Source organism: Lissotriton vulgaris, chromosome 9, assembly GCF_964263255.1.
Source record: "Lissotriton vulgaris chromosome 9, aLisVul1.2, whole genome shotgun sequence".
In the NCBI taxonomy this organism is placed as follows: Eukaryota; Metazoa; Chordata; class Amphibia; order Caudata; family Salamandridae; genus Lissotriton; species Lissotriton vulgaris.
The window spans coordinates 884,773,818-884,794,918 of record NC_141697.1 but is presented as its reverse complement, the minus strand read 5'-3'; the positions used below and the strand labels follow the sequence as shown (position 1 = coordinate 884,794,918).

At 45.1% G+C, this 21,101-nt stretch overlaps 1 protein-coding gene across 2 annotated transcripts in view; it reads left to right on the top strand.

Moving 5' to 3' along the window:
• Positions 1-21,101, top strand: part of NOP53 (NOP53 ribosome biogenesis factor) — a 97,916-nt gene that overhangs the window by 62,084 nt on the left and 14,731 nt on the right. For both annotated transcript variants that reach the window (XM_086938636.1, XM_086938635.1), the window contains exons 9-11: positions 5,390-5,565; positions 7,721-7,787; positions 17,426-17,502. In XM_086938636.1, coding sequence (XP_086794762.1) covers positions 5,390-5,565; positions 7,721-7,787; positions 17,426-17,502 — 320 coding nt within the window. The remainder of the gene's footprint in view (positions 1-5,389; positions 5,566-7,720; positions 7,788-17,425; positions 17,503-21,101) is intronic.

Genomic DNA, 21,101 nt, shown 5'->3' with positions numbered 1-21,101 from the left:
ACCCAATCATGGCTTGCCGATAATCACCTCAAACTCAATGCTCTGAAAACTGAGTTCCTTCTGATCTCACCTCCCACGAAAATCTCCACAACTCAAACTTGGCTTAAGCACCTAACAGCACTCAATGTCCAACCTACCATCGTGGACTCAGCAAAATCTTTAGGCATAACACTTGACGCCAATCTCAAGATGCAGCAGCATATCAGCAAGGCAACTAAGGGAGCTAATTTCCAAATCAATACCCTGAGGAAACTTAAACCTTCCTCCCAGCCAAGGACTTCCAAACTGCAGTACAAGCCCTAGTCATTCCTCGCTTAGACTACGGTAGCGTCGCCCTCTGCGGACTCCCCCTATCTACAACTGCACCCCTGAGAACCTCTTTGAACGCTGCAGCGAGACTCATCACTGGATCAAAAAAAAACACTTGCATATTTCCCCTGACCTAAAATCCTTGAACTGGCTACCCTTTGAAGCCAGAATACATCTGAAAATTGCCTGCATGACACACAGGACTGTACACCACAACGCACCCGGCTACCTCACTCAGAAGCTGACAATATCTGGTGGCTCAAGAACTACTAGAAGTACAAATAATCTTCTTCTGAAACCTCGTAGATTCCGGAAGGAAAGAACATATAAAGGCTCCTTTTCAGGAATGTAACCCAGGGTTTGGAATTCACTCCCTCCAGAAACCACACTTCTCTCCTCCACTAAATTTTTTAAGAAAGAAGTAAAAGCTATCCTCATGGCTAAATTCACCTGATCTTTTACTTTGGAACTATTTGAGACTCTGCACCTATTTGTATTATTCGTTTTTCTGATTGTCTATTTGTACTATTGGTTTAGCTGATTGACTATGCTCCCCCACGTACCTACCCTATTTTGCTACTCCTTTATTACTTACAACTATTCTTTGCTTATCAGTCTGTTAATCACTCTCTTGTTTTCTTACCCCTGTTTTTGTAAAGCGCTCTGATACCTGCAAAGATCTTGTTCGCGCTATATAAAACTTTCAAAATAAATAAAATAAACTGCTTAAAAACACATACTCACTTCAACCAACCTGTGAAGTGGGCGTAATACTGCTCCGTAATCGAGCCACAGCATGTGAATCCAGAAGAGATTTGCGTTTCAAAGCAAAAAAGGTATTTTACCTGTAGGTAAAGTTTTGAAGCATGAAAAATGTTCTGGATTCACTTAAATCTCACTTCACCAGAAATGTGGTATCATTTTGAAATACGATCGGAAAATAGGTAAGTAGAAGGTAATAAAATAAGTACAACGGAAATAAGCTCAAGATTAGTACAGGTCACCAAAAAAGGAGGAAAAATCTAAAGATGGCAACTATGCACTGGGGCATTGTAGGCATACATTTTGATATCAAGGGTGGGTGACTATTCCAAAGGCCGTTGGAATTATGTGATTCTGGGTCACAGCGTTTTCCACATAATTATGAATTTGTTGCATTTCCCCACATAATCAGTCACCTGCTGCATAACCTGCAGATTATAACAAAAAAATTGTTTCTAGCTCAAACAGATCAAACGTTACTAAAAACACTAACACATTGCCACGTGGTGGAAATTTCTTCGCAAAGATTGGCTAGTCACCTTTCAGTTGCTTATTGCTGTATTTAAAAACTGGTAATGAAGTTAAACCCTTTCCAAACAGTGCTAACATGTAAACATTGCAAAATAATGAAGTAATATTACCACAAAATGTGCTGCATTAAGCCAAATACCTTGTTTTCTCATTCCACATAATTTAGTCCTATTTTGGTCCTTACCTCCTGCATAATTACAGTGGGCCTTACTGAGCCCCTCTGAAAGATCAGTGCCCAAATAAGAGGAAAACCTAGACAGGACCATTCCAGATGTACCCACTAGATGGCAGAATAATAGCATGGGTATCCGGAAATGTCCTCAATCTGGAAAATTACTCTTACAGGGAAATAACCTTTTTGTTGCACCACAGTGCATACTTGGGCTGTGCCCCAGATCTGTGTATCATAGATGCACATCATATCAGTACATTAATTGTGATAGGGTGCACTAAGCTGCCCTGACCCCTTTCCCCATCTCACTCCTTACAAGTTGAAAGTGCGTTACAAAACTGAACAGAGCAGTGTGTCCTGTCTCTAAAGTGGCAGGGACTCTCAATATATTTCTGCAAGTAGGCTTGCTGTGTCCACTGCTCTCGAGTGTCTGCTGCTTCCAGCAACTTTAGGCAATGGCATAACTTAAATCGTTACAAAGTTACTGTTGTGCCGGCCTCTGCTTCCGATGTCTGCCAATGATCATTCCTTACTGCTCCTACCGTATCCGCCCTCAGTGGCCTCAGTGAATGTTGCGCTAGGACTGACCATTAGCTATCCTTGCTGCATTAGTGTCTCTCTAGTCTCCCCATGTTTTCCGCCAATGCCATGCTAGAAGGGGCACAGAGTAGTAGTGACCCCCTTTACCCAACCCTGGAAATGCTTGTAAAGTAGTCTTTAACCATGTTTGAAGATCTGCAGATAAAATGTAAGCTGTGAACTTCCTGCGTGCCTCTACATCAGAGCTGTGGTGTGGGAAAGGGTTGAACTGACACGTTACATCACTGATGCTTATGCCAAACCAATATCCATCTACATTTTCCTGGAGATGCAGTGCTGAGCTACAAGCCGATATTGCAGTGCTGCTTAGGCTTTGGTGCCTTCTCAACATTTCCTGGGCATTGGGCCAGTGCTGGCTTCATTCTGCGCCCTTGCAGTAGTGTGTAAGCGTCCAGCCCGGGTGCTTGTGGCCATCTGCTGCATAGGAGGACTTGCCATCTGTGCGGCCGACGAAGCTGCTCGGGGGAGCTGGGAATCGGAGATGAAGACTGTTGGGCCAGGGGCTATTGCAGCTACTGCAGCAGAAGCAAAGTTGGTGTTTGAGGAACCAGAGGCAGTTAAAGTTTCCTTGAGCATGTTGGGTTTATGCTTTTTTTTCTCAAGATACCTTGTTCTCCTGGTATGTCTTAATTTTTTGCGTCCTGGCTGTCCTGATTTTGCAAATAGCTGTTCTAGATTTTTTTTTTTTTTACTTTCGAAATTTTTTCACTGATTTCATTTGATTCTGCGCCTTTTTTTTTTGTCCTCAGTCTTTTTTTGATTTTGCAATTTTAAAGCGATCTCTTGTTTACAGCGTGCACCTTTTGGCTATTTTCAAAAGTTTTGAGGAAGCTACATTGCATTTTAATTTGTGTTCTTAGACAGGGAGGAGTTTGGTTCTGCTAGCAGGCAGGAATACGAGGTTCTTAGTTTATAGCCTGTGGAATCTCCTTCTGACCCTCACAACTGGCATAATATCACTAATTAAAGTAGTGATCACCACCTACCATAAAGAATCACTTGGGAAAGATCTAGTTGGACCAGCAGCTTCTCTGGGTGCCTCTTGGACAGTGAATGGTAGCTTTTGGGGTGCACTTGCCTAAAAGAATAAGCACCCTAGGACCCCAACCTGGTGTGTTCTGTCTCACTAGTCTACCTGGTCCTGGCTGAAGCAAGGACTACTATTTGTATCATTCACTGTTAGACTCCAGTGCTTTAAAACGTTGCACTGAGTCCCTTACTGGATATTGGTGACTGAACACCAGGCCATTACCAGCAGGAACCGTGGAAGAACCACAGACTTTGCTGGGTGGCAGCCTAAGTACTAGGTTGGAAGTGTTGTTAGAATACCTATTATAATGGGTGACTCTTTTATTCTGGCCTGGGACCACTTTTAGTGGTGACCTTGCACCAGGACTATAGTTTGATCCAGAGGCCGTGTATCAGTATGCTTTGCCCACCTTGTAGATCATTTAGAGTTTTCCCCTGTTAACAGGAGACCGTGGCACATTAGATTATTATAAAATCAACGCTAACCTTGCATCATAGTCCAACACTGCCCATACCTTGCTGCATTACATGATAAAAGAGGTTTACTTTAGGCCCAGATCACATTTCTAAACAGCACGGCTAAAATGGGCTTATGACACTAATTGTTCTGAGGCAACTCCTACTGTGGTGGTGTTAACCGTATCTGAGAAAAACGCTTAAGTCTTGGAGGAAACCAGACTCCACTGAAAACCCAGAAACAGACCGCTTTTACCGCAGGAATAATAGCGGGTACTCGTAAGGGAGACTAATGTGAAGTCTGTGTATACGAAAGCAACATCCTAGTCCTTAAGAAGCTACGGTAAACCAAAGAGCTTGTACACAAAGGAGCTATAGGGGTAGAGAATAGGTCATCCCCCACTCATAATCTCATACACAACATCGGACCTGTTCACACGGTGAATCTCCTCAGATCCCCACCTGAATACTATGGTATTTGTAGGGGCAGGGGTTAGGGCTATGAAGAGAATACTTCCAGTAAGTGAAAAGGAGATATCTTCTTTTTACTCACTGGAAGTATTCTCTTCATATTAGGGGAGTTAGTGTGGAGGTGACACTAGTTAGAATCAACGCAACAGTTTGAATTTTAGATTTTGTTTTAAAGTGGTGACCCAGATCCGTAAAGTACAGATGGTATAGCCCTAACCACTGCCCCTACAAATACCATAGTATTCAGGTAGGGATATGAGGAGGAGATTCACTGTGTGAACAGGTCCGATGTTGTGTATGAGGCCAAAGAGCTTGCCCTTTGCAAAAGCAGTTGAGACCCTAGCCCAGGGTTTCGTCATTCGCCATCCCTGTCTGCATGCTGAAGCACACCATAATCCACCTGCCTCATGAAGTAACCAATATATATTTATTTTTCAGTGTCTACTTAGGCAATATAAGATCTTGAGCTGGATTCGATTTGAGTGTGTGGTAGTTACACATTTGTAGCAATTTGACACCCCTAGCTTTATCGTAGCCGATTCGGATAATACCGGTTGTACGGGATGTTACATTAGTATGTTAGCAGAACACTTGGCTAGACTATCCATCTGGTGGTTACTAGGCGTCATCATCTAAAGCAGAGCTCTTCCACCCCACCCCCTGACAGGGGAGTCTGAGCATTATGGCCGATGCCTGGTGCCAGACAGCTATAGAGGAGATTGGCCCTGGTTCTTCCCCTTGGCCATCACCTACCCAGCTGGACAGTTCTCCCCGTCTCCCTGTTTTGTCTCCTTCCTCCCCCCTCCCTGACGAATTTACCTTAACTCTGCTTTTTAGTTCTATTTTTGATTATGCTTTTTAACAAATGTAACTTGTAACCTGTAATTCACTGATCCTCATGTAAAGCGCTCTGATACCTACTGGTCTAGCCATTCAGGTCTGCTAGTACTAGAAAAGCTGTAGGATCAAGACTACATGTAACGGCATGAAGTAAGCTGAATAAACTACGGGTATTTGGAAATCTGGACTCTTTCTCACCTCTCCCACCTCTTCTTGCAGGTAGCCAGGCGGCAGGCGGAGAAAGCCTTGCGGCTGAAGAAGCAGGAGGTCTTCAAGTTACGCTCGATTCGCTCCGAGATGAAGCAGCGAGAGGACATGCTCGCCAAGCGCAAAGAGAAGCGGGTCGCCAAGCACAAAGCGGAGGCCACGCAACCCAGGCGGCTCGGAAGACTCAAGTAAGAACGCAGATCTGGGGGAAGGGGAAGTACTGTTCACAAGCTGGAAGGCAGGACTCAAACTACACATACTGAGCCTAATAAAGGGCTTTACAACATAAGGCACAGCGGAGACCCATTCCTTCAGTGTACTGCCGTAATATCGTTTCAATATCGTACTACTCAAAGAATGACTCCATAATCTAGACTTTATAGTGTCTTGATTATGAAGTCAATATGAGGTGAGTGTAGATTTACTATTCCTAAACTGTAACTCCACATCTGCATACCTTGCAGATGTATTTGTAGCTTCAAGGTACGTAATATGTGGACTGCAGTCTATAGTTACCCGCACGTATCGTGCTAATCGAAATTATGCGTACTATATATTTTCTTCTAGACTCACAACCTGCCTCTACTACATGAGGACCCGTGCTCCGGTTTCTGCCTGCCTCTCTGGCTTCTGCCCCACATTATGCCACACGGCCGTCCGATCTTCTTTTTAGTATCTGTTGGATAACCCTTCTCTGCACCACCAGGTTCTCCCCACTCTGCTTGTGCTGCACAAGAGCGCCCCTCATTCTGTGGTGCTTCTGCTAATGCGATTCCCCACTCGCTTCTTTCTTTGTTAAAGGACCTTTCCCAGTCCCCCACCCCCCCAACCTTGAACCTACATGCTTCTAGTTTTTGCTTTATTGCACAGTGCCCCACTAGTCTCTTTAAGGCACTGTAACATACAGATTCTGTCTTATTCCCCTTCTTTTGTTCATGTCTCTCTGTTTTCATTCTTTTTTGTATCTTAAAACCGTTTCAGATTTTTTTTTAATGTTCCCTCTTGTTTTTTCCCCTCACACTGCTCGGTCCTCCTCCCTGCTGCAGATCAGGAGGTTGTATCCTCGCTATGTTTAGCTTCTCGTCTCACCCAGGCGGTGACCTTGTCCTCTGCTGCTCGATGATGAGCCCCATCCTTGCGCTATGAGTATTCAGGCCCTGGGGCCGGGAATGTGCAGAGAAGGCTGGTGTTCCCGGGCTAAGCCGTGTAGGTGTCTGCCTGGGAGCTGAGGGCGCCGGAGGACATGGCCCTTCTCGGGTCGAGCTCGATGAACACAAAGAATGTTGGGAAGCAAGACAAAAGGGTCAAAAGAATGTATAGGGTCGGTGTGTACTCCAAAATGAACGAATGGTGAATAGTGCAACAAAATACACAATTGTGCTATATACATTCTTTAAAGTGGAATGCCAAAGCTGATTGATGTCATGAGGGCAGTAATTAACACTTCACGCCAGATGTTCTAGGGTGCCTCTTATTAGTGTACCTTTTTTGGTTTCTCCAGGTGCACAACTCTGAACCTGGCCGTTGTTTGCTACGGACGCCTTTGGATTTTGTCTAGTGATTTCCTTGTGCGCTTTTGACACATCCTCCTGCCAGCCTTGTTATTTCAAACTTGCTCCTTTTTTCCACATCAGCCTTAAAAATGACCTTTTCAGTCATTCAAAGCCATGCTGGTGAATGGCTCTTTTGGAGTATGCCGTCTGTCATGAGCTGCACACCTTATCCGCTGCTCCACTAAATTGCTTTTCTTGATGCAGATATGAAAGGATGATCCTCTTATCGTCAGCAATACAAAAAAGCAATTCTGATGGGAAATTCCTGTGTTAACGTTTGCATGGCATTGGGGGGGGGTTGTTAACTGATGCTGTGTCGAATAGCCTGTAGTCGGTGGAGCCAGTCGGGATATTTTGAAAGGAAATCAGGCAGGTAGAATGCGAGCTGAGGGGTAACCACGCAATGCGGATGTTTGTAAATGCTTATAGTGGGGGGACCAAGGTTTGTGATTTAATTAATGGCCCTGGCTTGTTTGGGAATGCCTCCAGTTTGGCTTATTAAGGGCCCGAAGATACTTAGAAGTAATGAGGTTGAACAGTTCACATAATTGGTTCAAGTGGGAAAGCCAGGGTTACAAATTTGATCTTTCAGACCTTAATATTTAAGGAAACCTTTTCTGTTGCTGCTTCTGCCAGTTTTCTGCACTATGTCACTTGTGGATTAAAGTGATTCCATTGTTGGTTTGTTGTGGGTTGAAGATTTTGTAAATTATTTTTAATTAAATGCCTACTGCAGATCTTGCCTCATATTCTGCCTCCTTAATGGCACAGAATGCTCCCTTCCTTCCAGGTACGATGACCCGGACACAGACGTGCAGCTGAGTGAAGAACTGGCTGGGTCCCTCAGGGCGCTTAAGGTATTTATGAACATTTAGTGTCTCCTAAATCAATGGAGCAGTGTTGCAACTGTCTTCGGCACCATTTGGCTGTGATGTTTGTAGCGTGGAATGGTCTTCAGTGCGTTAATCTTACTGCATTTCCCAGCCCGTTTTTATGTGCGATTTTTAAGATAGGTTTGAACTTGGTACTTATTACATTTTCTCCCTTGCCATTATGAACATTTGCTTATTTGGTCAGAGCAAAATTGGCAATTTATGCAGACCATTAAATTGGTGTATGGCTCTATGAATGTGCTGTTCTAGGGCAGAAAATTTGCAATTGGAAAGTTTGTAGGAGGCCTTGCTTCCCAGCTCGCCCAACTGGTGACTGTCTTACAGTGCCCGATGAAGAGATCCATCCTTGCGCTTCGAGCATTCCTGGCCCTGGTGGCTGGGAATGTGCAGACAAAGCTGGTTTTCCTGGGCTAAGCCATGTTGGTGTCTGCCTAGGAACTGAGGGCACTGTAAGATGGGCTATCCCTCTCCACCTACTGCCTGGTCCAGAGTTAAACTGCTAGGCATTCGGCTACTAAGCAAATCATTAGGGCCGGACTTTGGCGTTGTTGATAGTTCAAAGGCATTTGTACCAGTGAACATAGAATCCGCACAAGACTGATAGCACCCTTCTTGATCACTCTGCTGCGTGGGCACCTCTCTTATAGACGACTGATGCATGAAATCGAACCTTAAAGGCTGCACCACTTTAAGGTTTCATTGTAGCCTGTGAATAAGCAGATAACACCCATTCGGTTATGTTCAATTTACAGCTCTTCTGCTTGTACCTTTCTAAAGATATTGAATTTTCAAAACTCGACTTAATGTGGTTGTTGAACTGTCTAAAACTGTCTGAAACTACCTTAAAGGTCGGAGTCCAATGTGGGTGCAGAGGGTGGATCTGTACCAGATTTTCAGAATACCCCATAAAAATAATTCTAAAGTTAATCTGAATGAAACTGCCTCCCTGAAAATCTGGCTCGGATCTGTATCTCCTGGACTGAGGTTGGACCCCCACAGTTTAGAGAGTGAGGCTACAAACGTGCTGGTCCATTTATCGCAGTTCAGGAGTGTTAACCAAGTGTTTCTTTGTAGATGTTCTAGTAAGGCAGTTTTAGAGCACCACTGCAGCATCTGCCTCCTGATTGACCTTCGGTATCGCCTCACCCCGACCAAAATCAGACACTGTAACGAAGCCTTTTCAAACCTCAGCTACTATTTATTGTGAATTCATTTGAAAGTGCGTCAGTATAGGGGTGCAAAGCAAGCTAAATATGAGTAAATAGTCTGTAGTAAGTCTTTGTTAAAAACATTTTGTTAGAAAAACAATGTTGATGGAAAAAGATACGTAAGGAATGCAATCTGGAAATATATATATATATATATATATATATATATATATATATATATATATATATATATATATATATATATATATATATTTTATTTATTTTTTTACAGATGCGTTTTTGTCAGTAAACGGAATAGGTTTTGAAGACACTCAAACCTGTACCAAACTATAACTTTTTAACTAGCATAATTTTGCCTACCTAGACTCGCTGTTACTCAGGCAGTGCCCAGCTAACTAAAACTGAAGTTGGAATAGTAAATTAGCCAAGTCGTAGTAATGGTGATTGCAGGGAAGGCCAGCCCCAAAATGTTTTTATAATGGTAGGAGAAGTGAAGGTGTGGAAAGCTTGCAGGTTCCTGTAACGAAAAATGGAACAACCTGTTTAAAATATATATTTTGGAAAGCAAATGATGCATTTAAAACCCACTCCTCCACCCCCACCGGTTCTGATAAGGGTAGAAAAGCTACATTTTGCACTTCCATAACTTTTTAAGGCAAATTTATATTTAACGGACTACATCATTTTTTCCAGACAAATGGTTATACCTTCAAAATTTAGATGGGGTAATTAAGTGTCCCTCTAAAGGTGTCGTAGTGGGTGTTTGAGCACCACTTTCTTGCTGGGTTTGTGTGCGACCCTCTGGTTCATTAAGTCTGCACATGGTGGTTTCTCCCCTTCAGGTAACAGTGCCCTTTATTTTGTTAAAGGTGATGAGCGCTGGCCGTTTTTATGCAGAGCTGATTCCATTGTACTGCATACAGCTGCCCTAAGGTGTCCTGGCTGGTTGGTAGCCGTACACATCATTGCAGAGTGTGGTTCTTCTGAAATGCCCTGCTGGCTTCCAACCTGTCATCTCAGCAACGCACACAGCTTGTCCTGGATTTTGGGAAAACGGGTGCCTTCCACGTTTAAAGTGCCTGTTCATTGAATCGGGACAAAGGTTTTGACAGAAATGTCGCTTTGATTAAAGCAAGGCCTAAGATTGATGGCACAAATCTCAATTGGCTACCTTTACATGTGATGTCAGAGCACAGTAACGGGTGGGATTTTTTTTTCGTGTCATGTGATTGCATTAAATTTGCTATCCACCTGGCAACCGAAATCTAGAATTTCGTAGGCAGAACTCATCTAGTCTCATTTTTTGCCTCCTTTTTGGTGACCGCTATGGTGGATGTCTTGTTAGCTCTAACCACAGATTGATTATTAGCTGTGACTGACTGGCCCTTCAGTGAGAAGGATAGTAGGGATGGCTTGAGTGCTCGAATTAATCTCAGCCACTGGTAATTGCTCTAATTATATCCAGTTGTTTATTTTTTAGTGTTTACTGTTACAGACCAGGAAATCACTGTAGGGAAATCGGTCTTGATTTAACCTTTAAAGGGACAGTTCTGCATAGAATGATTGGCTATACCTTTTGTGAAACGGAACAAATGCAACTTCGGACCAGTTTCAGCCTTGTTGGACTTTAAGTGAGGTGCAGTTTGTCCTATCTCACAGCGAGGTTGGGACCCATGTCTTGGCACGCCCCTCCTACATACAAGACTCGCCTGGACAGTACCAAAGGTAATATATGGAATACTTGAAATAATCTCATTCTCTGATAATTGCTCTGGGCCTCTGTCTGACCTGTTTATTGTGGCTGCACCTTGATAGAAAGTGACCCAAACCCTATGTGCATCTGCGTTGGCCGCAGCCGTAAGCAGTCTGTATCTTCCTTGGGACCGGTTTGTTCCATCAGTTGCACTGTGGTGATTTCTGAAATTGTGTGTGCTTTTGCATAGCAGTTTCCAAAGCTGTTTTGTATATAGACAGCAGTGTGTCTCAAAAGATATGCCACTTGGGTAAATTGTTTGTTTTTAGAGCTTTGACAACAAGGCTGCATCAGGAACTGTACAGGTTCAATCTGATGGTGCAAGTTGCCTGCCTTAGCTGCCTGTTTTTTAGGTCTCGCCTAGACGAAAGCAAAAGCGAAGCTTTTGCTGTCTATGCGAGACAACTTATGTTGCCGCTTTTCTGGGAATATTGTGGACATCAGACTGTTACGAGCTTTTTCTGCTGTAGTCAGGCTGTCACGAGCTTCTCCTTTGGAGATTTGACCTTGTGAGCGCGCCTTGACTGCATCTAATGGGCCGTGCGCTTCCGTGCCACTCGCTTTTCCTGCCGAGATTAGACCTCGTGAACGCGCACACATCCTCTCTCTTCAAAGAGAATGTGCACGCCCTTCAACTGCCTCTAAAGTTTGCTGTCCTCTCTCTCGCTAAGGCTCTCTCCGGGTCCTTTCCCTACCTGCCTCTCCATGCTCCGCTCTCTGTCTCGTGGGCCGCGGTGCTCCTCTATCTCTTCGGTGTCGAACGTAGAGAAGTCCAATTTTGTATATATGGTTCATGTTTAGGAAACTAGTAATGTTAGAGTGAGTACTTATCAGATATATATGAATGATTTCTGGGCAGAGTTGAAATTATGGACAAAGAAATTGTCCTATAAATGTATATACACATAATTAGTATTAAGATATCGCGTTTTAAGCGAATTCCTACATTCCCAAAATGCTCCTTGGCTATATGCAAATAAGGTTTGCACACTCATTGGAGAGTGCGTCTACCCCCTTTCACACACCCCTTTCGTTTGTGCTCCTTCCGATTGGCTTACATCGGAACTGAAAGGACGCTACAAAAGCCACCATCTTGGAAGAACTAGATACCAAGCCCAGTCAATACAGATCTACCGGTAAGAAAGCAAACGTTGCGACGTTTATCTGTTTAATGCAATTAATGTGAATTTATGAGCAAGAACAAAAACATGTTGCATTTGCTACATGTTGTAATTTTGCTTGAAATTTACATTGAACAACAGAATCAAAAATTAGAAAATTACACGGACATTTACAATACCTGGGTATATAAGTGCTTCATTTCAGTTTTGACGCAGAACTAAACCGGCGAGCACAAGACAAGATGCACCACTTTCATGACGATCGTTACACAAAAGGACCGCCTTCATTCTCATGCGTGCCTGGAAGTTGCCTGTTTGTCCCTTTTCTGTGTTGCTGACAGCCAGACCTTGCCCGCTTCTCAGACACGCCTCCACTAGTTTGTACAACTCTCTTGCATATCTTTGGCTCTCCTCCTTTACGGCGAGTACCCTGTTACCGATTGATGCTTGGGCACTGTGCTCCACTGTTAAGGTAAAATAAAATAAAATAAAAACTGTTAAATAATAATTGACGTTTTACAACGAGGAGTCACATTGTTTTCGAACTTATCTGTTTTGACTTTTTGCCCAATGTTCCTTTAAATCCCACCGAGTTCTTCTTTGTTGCATCAGGTGACCGAGGAGGCTCCTTCAGGAAAGTATATTTTTTCAACCGATTTTGCAGGAAAGAGCAGGCTGAATCAATGTTTTTCTTCAATCCGAATCAATCAGGAAATGAATTTCCCCTGCATTTTTTCCTGAAACTCTCTCTAATCTATTCCAAAACATCGGACCGCATGAATTCCCCTATAATTGCAAAGCACTAATGCGCTTCGATGCCTCTTTAGGGGTTTAACTCACAGCGCATAAGAAGCTCCCCAAACTGCTTTGTCTTGTTCAGTAGAGAAAACATCTATAATTGTTTTATTTATGCGCCGCAATGTGTTTCAGAAAACAAGAAACTTTGACTGTACCGGATTTGTTTATTATAATTAAATGCATGTATTGTGTTCTACTATTTTTGTGACTAGAATAGCCGCGTAATTAGGTCCCGATCCCCGAAATTCTGCAGGACGCGTGTTATTTATTACACTCCCGCTTTTTACTTGCCTTCTCGGACACTGACAGAAGGAGACCGCTAGAACTACTTATCCCTTCAAGCTCCGTGGCTGGCAAGTTGACATACATTCTGTGCGACGTGGAGTGCTGTTTACGGTAGCTGAAACTGAGGGCTAGCGATATCTCTGTTCCCGGCCCTTTCTGACAGTACAAATGACGTTCAAGCCAACAAAAGGAAAGGTGAGTGAGAGAGAAAGTCCTGCTTTCTGGTGGGAGCTTGGGGACGGGTAGTCTGAGTTCGTAGAAGAGTTCTTCTGTTTCCCATGCGCATGTTTCAGAACCTCAACCAGGCAAGTCTGATGCTATCTGGGACTTGCAGTCCTGTGTATCCCAGTATAAAATCTGTTCGTCAGTACACAGACACAACAGGATTACCTATTGACGCTGGATTGGGAAAGAAGAGAGCCCTTGATAATGTGCAAGATGCACCATACCACTGAAGAAAGAGTTTAGAAATCCCTGCGACTTGGGAGTCAGAGAAAAGGGATCCCATGGATACGGGGGTAAAGGCATTATTTTATGTGTGGGAGTGGGGATAGGGGCCGGGGCAGAGGTATAGGAGACTACATTTCTGTTGTGGCGAGCGTGGGCCGGTAGCGGGGGAGGTGCTGTGTTTGGTGGCAGGGTCAATTTTTGGGGACCCACTACAAATTGCCTTTGGGCTTGAGGCCTGTTTCTGTCACTCTGCTAAATTTATTGTGCCTCGCACGTGGAACACGCTGCACCGTATTCACTACATCCACCTTTCCCAGGCAGTCTCATGTCTCATGCGCATATAAACAGCATCTTGGTAATGAGCCGGCTCTGAGGGCTGCGAACAAAAATATCACTGAGCATGCTTCCTCACTCCCAAATCAGATTCCGGGTCTACAGATCGCACTGTGCAGTATGTCACTGTGTTACTTTTAGGGTGGTTTTGGATTAAGATTCGCTGCTTTCAGGGCTCTTTTCATGTCTGTCTGTCTGTCTGCTTGCCGTGTGTATCTGGGCTGCTTATTAGGAGCTAGGGAGTTGTGCCGTGTTTCCCTTGCTTCTTTTCGTCTCTATCTTCCTGGACTGATCTTCAACAGGGGATAGTGCGGTGAACGCGGATTCTATTCTCTCATCGGTTTTCATAGTGAGAGGGTAACCATAACCTTTTTTGCCTGTTTCTGTCTCGGTCTCCCTCTGTCAAAAATTGCGCTTGGGGGCTGTGTGTATGTGCCTTGTCTGTCCCCCAAACTCTGCACAGTCGCATACATTCGAGAAGAAAATCTTTCATCTGGAATATTACAATGAAAATCAGGGAAGGAATATCCAAGCCGGATTCAGAGGAGGTAAGCACCAATTGTTGTTGTATGTGTTTTTATTTTTTAGCTGTGTAAGAATTTATTTCCTCGATGCCAAGGACTTTATAATCCTAGCTCTTTTCTGGTGTTATAATTGTGACAAATGCCTTGATGAATTGACTTACATTTGTCGTCCTCCTTAACCTATTTTCTGAATTCCAATGGTTATACTTAACTGCTCAGATAAAGATTTTTTACCTACATTGTGCTTGCTCTCATCCCCATCCTTGTGGGCGATCTTACTTTGATCCATCGGTTACATGCTGTATGTGCATATCCACACAAGCCCCAGACATGATGCACAAACTCGCAATTAACATTGGCATGGCCTGTCTGTACCCGTCATTTAGCTCATGTGAGGGGGTGACCCAGTGCCTTCAGACCCTGACCGGTGCGTAGTTGTGCTTTACCAACTCCTGATGGATTGATATGTCTCTGCCACTTCTATCATTCATACACTCACCCTCTTTGCACGGTGCTCATGCTGGAGATGCAGGGTCGAAGAGTTCTGTGTGCCCTATACACCTAGCCCAAATAAAGTCTCCGTGCACAGCAGTTCCGTTTTTAAGCTGAGAATGTTCACAGCCCTGGAAGATGTTCTCTGGCCCCTCACTGCAGTGTTCCCCTCGCCTTCAATGCACATCTTCTGTGATGTCATTCAGGTTGAACTGTTATGGTGCTTGCCTGCTAGGAATGGTTTGTCCATGCTCCTAGTGCATGTGTTCGCTGCCAGGGAATGCTTGTGCTCACCTGCAAGGGATGTCCTGTCCACTCTTCTGATCTATGAGCCCAGGTGCAACAGATTGTTTAGTTGTACAAAAAATGGATATATTCATGTGCAGTGGATGGTTAGTGTGTTTTTAAACCCTTCATGGTGTGGCATATCGGCTGATCTTGCTTGGTGCTCACCTGCATTATTGCCTATGCAGGGTGGCTGCATTGTTTCTTACCCTTGCTACAGGCAGTCTGTCTGAGTCAAGCATGATGTTTGCACAGCCATGAGTTTTCTACTCGTGTTATAATTTGTGAAGCACACATTGGTTTACCACATCCTGAGTGTTTGCTTGCATTAGCCTCTCTCTTACCTCACCTATTGGCCTTCTATGTCTCTCTATTCATTGATGTCCTCTTTCCCTCACGTTTTCCCATTATTTTATTTCTTTCTCTCTACAATGCTCTCTCTGCCTCTTCTGCTCCATCTATCACTCCCTTTGCTTTCATCTCTCTTTCTATCCCCTTCACTGTTTCCGCTCACTCTCTCTGCTTCCAATGTCTCGCTCGTTTAATACACCTGTCTTACCTCTGTCTCTCTCTCCCTATTTCACCATTCTCTACTTCTCCCTCGCTCTTCCTCTGTATGAGCCTCATCTCTTTACCTCATCTGCACCTCTTTTCTCTCTACTTCAATGCAATAGCTCTCGCATTTGCGAGAGATTAAGCTATTGGCATTGTAAATGACAATGCCATTTATTTATCTGTTTTCAAAAACAAAACATAAATAAAAATGTTGGCATTTACAATGCCAATAGCTCTAACTTTTCAAAAGGCGAGACCGTTGCATTGTAAATGCTTGTTTTATCAGAGATGGTGTCTGGCCAAGAAGCAGGCCTATATCCCACATACATCATGGGCTTCTGGCAGCATGGCTGATCCATTGGTATTATTCACACTTTGCTTAGACCCTCGCCCCTCCTAAGCCTACGGCATGGTTCGGTGGGTCATCCCACTTAAGCCATTGGCCCCCATTTCTGTGAGTGAAATCATTTTGCTTCTGCCCATGCTTTCGTTACATTTATTTCCATTATTTTGTGGGGTAATGTTTATGCCATTTTACCTTTAATTTGTTCAAGCTTTTAACGCCTTTTGCAGGTGTTAAAAGAAAGTCACTCGAAGACTTGGCATGGCCAGGTCTGTTGGCTTTGCCAGTGCTGCTCGTCTATATTACCTACATCGTCTCTTTCTTTCTAAAACTAGGTGACAAAACCTAGGGTTCTGAATGTTTGTCAGCTGTCTGCTTACGTTGTGTGAGGGGAGAGGCGATATTCCTTCCCCACACTGTATCACTCCACATCTCGCTCGGTCTCCCACCTGCGCTTGGGAACCGTGTGAAGGGAGTCGTGTATGGGGCACAGAGAGGGGTTTCAGGGACGCACTGAAGTCTCGCCACTTTTGTTATCTTCGCCGCGTGCCACACTCCCTCCCACGTCCCTGCGAACATCGCGCCGGCAGGGCGGGAAACACTCGCGTCTGCGGGGCGGTTTGTTAGCACAGCTGATCGCTAATTAAGTTTCCCCGAAGGCGTCTGAAGGCAGCATGAATTTTCTCACCTTGATTAATCCGGTGGAGATGACGTGCTCAGGAGGGAGGGGGAGGTAACCTGGGACATGGCTGTTGTTGCGCAGACTGTGCCCGAATTTAGGAAACCACAGGCTTTTTGTCAGAAGAACAAACTAGAAACCCATGGTCTCGAAAATAAATACATGTGTCACTTATTTGAGAGCTAAGGGTGCGTGGACCAGATGTGCCCGCCCCTTTACCGATATAAGGCATGCTACTATCTATAAGTCTCCAGCCGCTGTGTGTTTAGGTAGCATTCCTATTCCCCTTTTCCGTCCTCAATGTAAAATGCAAACACGATACATGAAGTTATGGTTTCTTGCTAATGGGGTTGAAGAGTGTGTGTGTATGTCTGTGTGTGCATATATATTATGTGTGCATATATATTATGTGTGTATGTATATCTATCGGATTCATTTAGTCTCCTATAGATCATGTGAATAGCATTGGTGACCTTTGTGGGCGGGATGTCGAGATGTGGCACTCACTTGAGCAGTTGGGCCACGTTGTGTAAATCATTCAGCGAAGTTGGGTACATTCTGCTTCTTCCTGTGCACTCATTGGCTGCAGATTAAACCATATTCTGCGGCATATGTGCGTGTGTGAGGAAGTGTAGATGAGGCCTGCCCGGCGGCCGGCCGACCGTTAGATTGTTATTCCTGCCGATGTTTTCAGTCCTGTAATCCTCCCCTCGGGGGAGCCCGAGCGAGAGTATCGCTTCCCAGTGTACGGGGAAAGTGGGTCGCCGCCGCTGCTTGGCCTGGTTTTGCCACATTGTCTCTGCTTTCTCTTCCAGCCCGAGGGCAGCATCCTGAAGGACCGATTCAAGAGCCTGCAGAAGAGAAACCTGATTGAACCCAGGGAGCGCGCCAAGTAAGTGGCAACTGCTGCGCGCGCGCTTACACATTTAGCCAGGGACTCTGGCTCGCGCGGCCGCCATCGAGTCATGGAACGCCACGGGGAGATTCCACGCAAAGCACGTGCGCAGCCAACCCCAGACAGAGCCCCTGTAGAACGTGCTCCGTATCCACAAGCCCCGCCCCCGGAGCACACCACTTCTCCCTGCCCTTGGCCTGTCGTGCATAGTGCACAGGAAAATGTTTAAGAAGTCCACGCAGTAAGTTGAAACGTACCCCCCCCCCCCCTTTCTCTCTATCATTACTTTGGCCAGCCTTACCTGTTCCAGAACTGAGACCAGCAGTCTGTGTTGCTCTGGGGCAGATCTCCACACACAGCTGCCCTTCAATCTTGGACTGCAGCAGATATTCATTTTCAAGGACTGTTTGAGACCAGTGGCGTAGCGAAACTTAAGCTCCCCCACCTCCCTGCAAAGTACATCTCCCACCACCTACCGCTTTTACTGAGGGCCCCCCTGGAGCTCGGGCTCTTATGTTGAACCACTGGTTAAGAACGCAGGTACAATACTGCCGAAGTATGCAACTGGTGACTTTATTCAGAACAGAAACCCATACACCTTTCTATACCCTTCTAGCACCCTACAGCCTCTTCCAGTCCTGCAATAGACCTCCCCACACTTATGCAACAAAAAAGTGCACCACATTCCTGCTCTGCAACAAGGCTTCTCTTAATTCTAAGAAACACAGCTTTTTTAAAACGCCTTCCTTTGAACTTGAACAGGCCTTACGATGGCAGCATTGTGTCTCCACAGACAGCTTTCCTAAGTCCCCTCAGTTCTGACCTTCTGCAGACCTTCGACTGAAAGGCGGTGACCCAACATATACAGCTCTAGCAAATGCTGCCAACCCTTCACTACAGCAGCCTGTGCTAATCCACCGCTGAGTCACCATCTGCACCTTTGCAAGTGGACGTGTGCAAGTGGACGTGTGGACCCCTATTTCACCGATCAATTGCCACTGGGAACTCCACTTTTTTTTTTTTTTTTTTTGCCAGTGTATCTTCACTAGTTGGATCCTGTAGTAGAAATCTAAATGCCCCCAGTCTCGTAACTATAGTGCTTGCTGTCGAGTTATCAAGGTGGGTGGGGTTCAAAGGTCACTGTGTGCATTTCCACACATGCTCAGAAGTCCTTTAAGAACCACAAAGCTCTAACGCACACGAGGTCCGTGCATTAGACGTCCAGGCAGTCCGTATATTCTCGGATTCGTTTTTTTTTTTTCGTACATCCCAAAATAATTCGAGTCCCAGAATACAGAATGAACCTGTACCCCACGAGCTTCTCGCGGCGAATGCACCTGGGAAACTTGCTAATGACCCCACGAGGGCTTCTCGGGGCAGTTTGCGCTGAATGAGCCTGCCCCCAGGCATGACTTATGGAACCTGGGCATGCCCTCGTCCTCCTCATGAAGCCTGACCCCTGCATGGCCGGGCTCAGCAGTCTGCCCTGCCTCGGAGGGTTTAGCACTTGAGCAGATTTCATCCGCTCTGTGGAGATCTTGGCTCTCTTCCTTGAAGCTGACGAAGCCGGGACACTGATTGGCGGGCGATGTAAATGAGGGATTAGCACACCCCCAGTGTCAGACATATGCCGGTTATGTCTGGGGGTTTTCACGTTGATATCAGTTCGCCTAGGAGGCACTGCGCATCCCTGGCAGCCATGGCAACCGCGAGCGAGGCCGTTAAATCCCCAGATACACCTCGCACCGTGGTTCCCTCCTCCCCTCCTGTCCGCTGTTTGAAGAATGTTTTCCAAGTTAATTTTAGCTTGTGTGGCAGGTGCCCGAGCGACGGCTCCTGCAGAGGAGGGCTGCGGGTTCAGATACCGAGACGGGCCACCTAGGGTCTGTGGGCACCGCTCAGCTGAGAGCTCCGGCACGGGCTCTGAAATGCCTTTCATTAGCTGGTCACTGGGTTGAATCTCGTCGTCCAGGTTCCCCTGGCTGTGAACTTGGTACCTTCCAGCCTTAATAGATCGTGACGTTAGAGGTTCTTGGTGCACGCCTCAGCAGGAGAGTATGTACATAAAAATCACCTATGTGGCAGTTTATCCTGTCATTTGAGTGAATAAATTAATAAGTCTATGTCCTAAACTTTGTTCGCCAATTTTTTTTTTAATTGGTCTTTCACCACATTTATTTATATGTGCAGGAAGTTGCTATTGGCTCTACCTAATCCACTGTTTAGGTGCGGCGTGACAGCGCAGCTGTCTGCAGAGCTATGGTTATAAATTCTTTATGCAGATTTTAAAGTGGTCCGTGGCGCCAGCCAGAGGAGTCGAAGTCTCTAACCTCGTGGTGTTGGCTGTGCTACATAATTCCAGAAAGTGGTTCCACTGGAATGTGGAACTGTACTTGGTCTGTCTGAAATAAGCCCTCCCGCTGTTTGTCATATTCAATTCTATATATCCGTTTTGCTTCTTTACAGCTGTGGCAAAGCCAACAATGCAGGCCTTAACGTGATTAAGAGCATTTGTCCATGCTAATGTATGTAAATTGCATTTGTGAATGCCTGTCTTTACATCCATTAGCACATTAAAGCCAGACTTATTGTCTTCGCCAGTGCTCCTTTTGAAGGAAGCTTTATATTTGTGCACCAGTGCAACAGATGTTCTTTCGTGTTTGTACATGTGTGTAATATGCGTCATTTTTTGGCAACTGACGGATCATTGCTGAAGCCTATGGTGTACCCTTTACGTGTGCAGTGCTGCAAACCTACAAAATACCTACCTTGGTTGGAAACAGCCATGACTCTGCCAGCGCCCAGCAAAGACGCAGAAGCCTGTTGAGAAACACTCCTTATTGACAGCCGGTTTCCAATTTTTTTTTTTTTTTTTTTAATGAAGCAGACTTTTGATTGGCCACGGCTTCTCATCATTGGCCATTGCTCTGTATAATTGAATGAATACTGGCCTCTTTGGGACAGTATTTTGAATTTATCGGACACCCCCTGTCCAGCCAGTGAGACTAGAGCATTGACGGGCCTAGTTTCCTTCTGCCCTCCCTAAAGGTTGGGAATGGGCATAATACTTTGGTAGAAGCCTTGCTGCTGCAGCTTGACTTTAATATAGAGGCATCTGAATTGCTCAGAGAAAAGCAGGTCCTGATCAAAATAACAAAGATTTGGGCTAACTGCTGTATAGTGAATGATTAGAGTAGCAGTCTCGTCTAGGCGCTGCAAATCCTTCCAGCTTGCCCCCAAGACCAAACAGTACCGTCCATAAGTGGAGCTTAAGAGATTCATCTCAAGACTATATGTGTAGTGAAATGATGCCACCCTGACCTGCTTGGTAAAGAGAGCTCTTACCTGCCCAGATCCACCCCCAGAAAGTGACACTTGTTTTCCCTCCAAGTCTTGCGGATTAAGTAAAGCTGGTTAAAGCAGATGGCTCTGCTAACAATGGGTTTAAAGTAAAGCTGGCTAAAGCAGATAGCTCTGCTTACGGTTTTAATGGTCTCCCAAGCCTTTACCGTTTCGGACTTACTCATATTTAAAGTTGTTTGTCCATTGTTGAGTCTAAATCCCAGAGCATGTTTCCATCTATGGCTAGTGGAAGC